The sequence below is a fragment of the Myzus persicae genome, unplaced genomic scaffold (assembly GCF_001856785.1).
Source record: "Myzus persicae strain clone G006 unplaced genomic scaffold, MPER_G0061.0, whole genome shotgun sequence".
Classification (NCBI taxonomy): Eukaryota; Metazoa; Arthropoda; class Insecta; order Hemiptera; family Aphididae; genus Myzus; species Myzus persicae.
The window spans coordinates 11,271-17,293 of NW_019100820.1; the positions used below are offsets into that span (position 1 = coordinate 11,271).

Here is a 6,023-nt window from a genome sequence, read left to right on the forward strand (position 1 = left end):
ATTTTATCACGAAAAATTTACGAATATGTATTTACGTATTGTCAGTGTAAAATCTATCTTTTTCAATGTATATTCAGGGCTGGGCAAGATACCTCAAAAAAAGTATCTAAATACAAGATACAAGATACTATAATATTTTTTAAAGATACTAGATACAAGATACATGTATCTGAGATACCTATAAGATACAAGATACTTAATATATTTATTTATTTTTATTAATTTCTTAATTTACCTTGGATTATCATATATAATTTATATAGTATTAAAGCTTATATGTGTATAATAATACGGTATGCATTGATCATTAACAATACAATTTCAAATAACATTAGATACGCTTAAAATAATAATACTAATAATAGACAAAAAGATTTACAGTCTATAAAAAAAATTACGTATACAATAAGAAAACGTTATAAAAAAATATATATTTATAAATTAGCAATGTTTACTTATTATTTATTAAATGTTTAAAGTGTAGGTGATTCATATAAATATTTAATTATATTATTTATATCCCATGTTTTGAAATAAATTCTTGGTTACCTTTTAAAGAGACTAATTTTTTGAAAGTATCATCTGACATACTAGATCTACATGGAGAATGAATAAGCCCAAGAAAAGAAAATAGTCGTTCAACAGCTGCTGAAGAGGTTAGGCTTGTATTATATTTTATAAATATTTTATTTTTGGATAATTATCTAAACTACTAAGTGATTTATTTTTATCATTTAAAAAACTTATAAATTCAAGCTCGTTACTTGATTGTTGTCTGAACTGGTATGGTTCAGAAGAAAAAATAATAAAAGACTCTGACTCTGCACATGAATGGGATTCAATTTCTGAACTACTTTGTTTTGCACTACAATCAATTGCATTAATACATAAATTTTGAATTCTTTTTTTCTCTCGATCAGTTGTTATTTTTGGGAGCTAACGTAATTTAAACGTAGGGTGAAAACATGTAGCTAAGATAGCATGATTAGCTTCAGGTGTTAAATTAAAAAAAGAATCAAATCTATTAGACAAACAAATATAATATTAATGGACAAATATAAAAGACACAAAAGTTACTTTAATCAGTTTAATCTAATATATTATTATCTAACATATTATTACTTATTGGGTAATTAGGAAAATTGTTATATAAATGAAATTTGAAACATATATTTTTTGAATGTATCTAGTATCTTAATCATAAAAAAGATACTAGATACAAGTCAATAAAGTATTTAAATACCCGATACAAGATACATTCAAATTATGTATCTCGATACAAGATACAATTGTATCTAAGATACGTATCTTAAATACTAGTATCTAAGATACTGCCCAGCCCTGTGTATTATTAATGCGAGGAAATCAGTTTGTTCAAAAAATACTAGCTAAATATTGTAAAACTGAACATAGGTAATATGTGTACTTGTGAAAATATGTCATACGATACCGTTTGTTAAATTATGTATACGCCATACTTAGTAGGTAATAAAAAAAAATATTGATTTGTAAACGACTCATATGTGTTAATATTTGATTTAATATCTCGTGGGCGCATGACTTAGCGGATTAACGCGTGTAGTTTAATTTAAAATATTTTCAGGTAAGTAAGTATATGTAATTCTCCCCCCTCTTGCATTCGATAATCGGCTATGTCATGCGTTCACACTTTTTGCATTTTTTTTTTCTATAAAAATCTTAAATAAATCTGCAAGGTTTAGTATATAATATGCTTACAGAAGAAAAAAATGTTAGTTCAAATTATATCTTCTGTCGGACATATTATAACTTATTTTTTTAATTTTTTTAAAAAAACAATATTCGTCATGGCTCCAGCAATAATTGTGTCGAAATCAACTTTCGACATCCGCCCATTTGGTAAGAAGAGTGTTACAGTTACAAAGTAACAATTTATTAGTAAACAAATTTCGATTATTTTATCATTTGAATGCAAGTTAACGAAAAAGATAATTACACTAAATTTACAGCAATGGTTTACCCTTATGTCCGAATCAAACTTTGTTTCTATTACTAATAATTTAAATACCAGATGTAAACGTGTGAAAATAACTGCTGATTTAACGTACCCAATTAATGCAAAGCAAAGTTCAATTACATTGAATATAAATGATGAATATATAACATTATCACAAATAGATTTCTGTAGATTAAAACAATTACAACACTGCATTGACCTGTATATAGCAGAAAAACAGAAACGACTACAGAGTTTTCAGGCAACATTTGATACTGCCTACGAACTGATAAAAAATGATGTACGTGGGGTCTGCCAATCAGCAGCCAGAGGAACGAATTCACAAACCAGTATATTCAAAACTATGATTTCAATTATTATTCCCATTTACAAAACGATGACACATTATTTTTTTATGAAATATTGCAATACAATTTCAATACAATGTCAGAGCTTATATAACAGGATTTATTAATATGAATACAAATGTATATATATATATAGTTCATTGATTAAATAAAGTTTATTTTTTTATACATATAACAATCAAACTGCTTTTTTGCTTTTTATTTTTCGGCGATCTGGATCCTGCAGCATTGTATCGAATACGGCCTGCATAGTCTGATTCATACTACTATTCAATGACTGGTCTTTTGATTTATCGCTCGTGAAGATCTTCACTGATGCTTCCGAATGACGCCATCTATAAACATACAATAGTAAAAATAGAATCATACTGTTAAACAGATACAAAAGGTGTTTCCAGTATTCACCTATCCTTAAGTGCAACATTCACAATATTCGAACTTTTATAATGAGTCAAGACCCAGTAATCGGTCGGCTTGCCCTCAAAAGTAGTTTTAGTAGTGATAAGTTCATCACCTTGACAGAAAGTTAGTGAATTTGTCACTTATCCTCATCTAATCTAAAAAGATCACCCACGTTATCTCTGTATGATGATGATGTAGCCCAGGGGTCGGCAACCCGCGGCCCGCGTAGCAATTTTATGCGGCCTGCGATAATAATTTATAGTTAGTTTAAAAATATTATACAACACGTTAACTTTGCTGATAAAAATTGGGATTTCTCACGAGAAGTTAGTTATACAATTATTGAACAAAAATAGATATTATGTATAGAAACATCGTACACGTTATCTACGTTTCGTTAAACGTCGATAATAATTTATTATACAAAACGAAATACGACTTAGTATTACTGAATTGATTTTCTAGTGAAGTGTAATCGTCTCAATTCTGTGTTCCAAATTTTTGTACGTGTAACTCTATGGCTCCTAAACGAAAAATTAACGATGAGCATCGTATTTTTAAAGAAGATTGGACCAAACTTTTTTTTTTTATCGAACACGGTGGTAAGTTATTATGTTTAATTTGTAATAAAACCATAACAGTAATGAAAGAATACAACGTCAGGCGACATAACGACAATAAGCATAAAGCAAAATTTGAAAACTTAACTGGTGAATTAAGACAAAACAAAATAAAACATTTTTTAACATCTCTTAGTAGCCAGCAAAATATTTTCAAATCCCAAAATACACGTAACGAAGCGTCTGTACGAGCAAGTTATGTAGTTGCTGAAATGTTGGCAAAAAACAATCGCCCTTTTACTGACATTGAGTTTTTTGAAAAGTGCATGTTAGCTGTAACGAATGAAGTATGTCCAGAAAAAATAAAACTATTTGAAGAAATTAGTCTTTCGACTCGAACGTGTGTGAGGCGAACTGAGGAATTGGGAAATAATTTATTTTCCCAATTAAAAGATATCATACCGTCATTAGACTGTTTTTCGATAGCTATTGATGAGAGCACAGATATTTCTGACACAGCTCAACTTTTAATATTTATACGTGGTATAGACAAGGAGTTTAATATTTATGAAGAGTTAGCAGATATGTGTAGTATAAAAGGCACTACAACAGGTGAAGATATATTTAAAAATATAGAAAATTCATTCGAAAAATTAGGGCTTTCGTTGAAAAAATTAATAAGTATTACTACTGACGGAGGAAAAAATATGAGTGACATACATAAAGGTTTTTTTGGGAGAATTAAGACTAAAATGATTGACAATAAATTTGAACTGCTCATGGTTTTTCATTGTATTATACACCAAGAGACACTATGTTGCAAAGTCTTGGCTTGGAAAAATGTCATGGATACAGTTATATCAACCATAAACTATATGCGAAAAAATGGGTTGGCTCATCGACAATTCCAACAGTTTTTGGAAGAAATTGAAGCTGAATATGGTGATGTTATTTATTTTACGGAAGTTCGTTGGTTAAGTAGGGGTGCAGCTTTAAAACGTTTTTTTACTCTTAGAGAGGAAATAAATATATTTATGAATGAAAAAGACAAAAATGTTCCCCAATTATCGGATAAAAAATGGATACTCGACCTTGCCTTTTTAACTGACATGACCACATTTTTAAATGAATTAAATGTAAAATTACAAGGGAAAGAAAAACTATTACCGGATATGTACTCTGATATAAAATCATTTACGGTGAAATTAAAACTGTTTTACAAGCATATTGATGAAAAAAAATTAGATCATTTTGTTTGTTGTAAAAAAGCCATGGAACATTTCAACAATGTAACTGGGAAGAAGTTAAAGTAAAATTTATGAGTATCATTGAAAAATTACAAAATGAATTTGCAACCAGATTTTCTGATTTTTATTCAATTGACTTCAAAATTAAATTATTTCAGAACCCGTTTGTAGTTGATATTGATGACGTTGAAAGCTGTTTACAAATGGAAATTATTGAGTTGCAAAGTGACGAATGTCTTAAAACCGCTTTTCGTGATTGTAATAATTTAATTCAGTTTTATCCGAGTCTTTGTGAAACAAAATTTAGCAAAATAAAATATTTTGCTAAAAAAATGTTGACCATATTTGGGAGCACTTATATTTGTGAACAAACTTTTTCCCTAATGAAATATCGGAAAAGCAAATATGCTTCGCGATTAACCGATGGTCACTTAAACGCTGTATTGAGAATTTCTACACCGAAAATAAAACCGGCTATCAATACACTTGTTGATGCTATTCAAACTCAAAAATCACATTAATTTTTATTTATTTATTTTTTCCAATATTATACTATATTTTACTATGTATTTTTTTATTATTATTATTACGTGTAATTATTATTATAACTTTGTTTGTAGATACCTCCAAAATTAATATACCAATCAGTGATGTACTTAAATAAATTAAATTTTAAATTACTACAATATTTCGTTTAAATAAAATAAGGTGTATTCAAATTATGGCCCGTGAAAAAATTTATTTTTATTTTTTGGCCCTTGACACCAAAAAGGTTGCCGACCCCTAATGTAGCCTATAAAAAAAAATAATAAAAAAGAATAAATAAATAATTTATGCTATCATCATACAAATGTTTTATCTCACCATTTTCGTCTGCTTTTTTTTAGGTTTCTTTTCTGTATTCTTTTCGGCACCACGTTTTAAACTCTGTGTTGATGCAGATGGTTTCATTTTTACATCTGCCGGTTCTTCAAAATGTTCATTCTATGAAACATAAACATAATACATAGTTTAATTTTTTTTTTTAACTAAAATGAAAAGCAGGTTTTAAACCGATTTCAAAAATATTTAGTTAAACATTAAATATTATATGTGTGATGTTACAATCAACCATAAATTATAACCATAGCGTTGAGTAGTTTTACGACTGACCTCCAATTTGCTTTTGGTTATTAAAAGTTATTTTTAAAAAAAGTACTAACCTCTGATTCAGAAGACGCGATTTAAGTTCTGTAGGACATCTTGAGCTGTGTTGAAGACTGTACTGCACTGTGTTGAAATTACTGGAGACTGATACATTTTGACGATATTCTGCTGGCTTTTATACACAGATATTTTCCACTACTCTAAACTCGACTATATGCGGGGGCTTATGTTAACGACGTGTAAAAAAACCTTTCTATATTTTTCACATTCAACTCAGAACCGGTATTAAAATTATAAAAAGATATACATTATCCTAATGTATATC

General features: G+C 28.5%; 1 protein-coding gene and 1 pseudogene across 1 annotated transcript; one reads left to right on the plus strand and one right to left on the minus strand.

Moving 5' to 3' along the window:
- Positions 1-2,521: 2,521 nt before the first annotated feature.
- LOC111026283 lies at positions 2,522-3,295 on the minus strand (annotated as a pseudogene).
- Positions 3,296-3,388: 93 nt separating this feature from the next.
- On the plus strand, positions 3,389-5,073 carry LOC111026285 (general transcription factor II-I repeat domain-containing protein 2A-like). Its single transcript, XM_022304337.1, has 2 exons — positions 3,389-4,504; positions 4,711-5,073. Exons 1-2 carry the CDS (start codon positions 3,389-3,391, stop codon positions 5,071-5,073), a joined length of 1,479 nt encoding a protein of 492 aa, XP_022160029.1.
- The last annotated feature ends 950 nt before the right edge of the window (positions 5,074-6,023 follow it).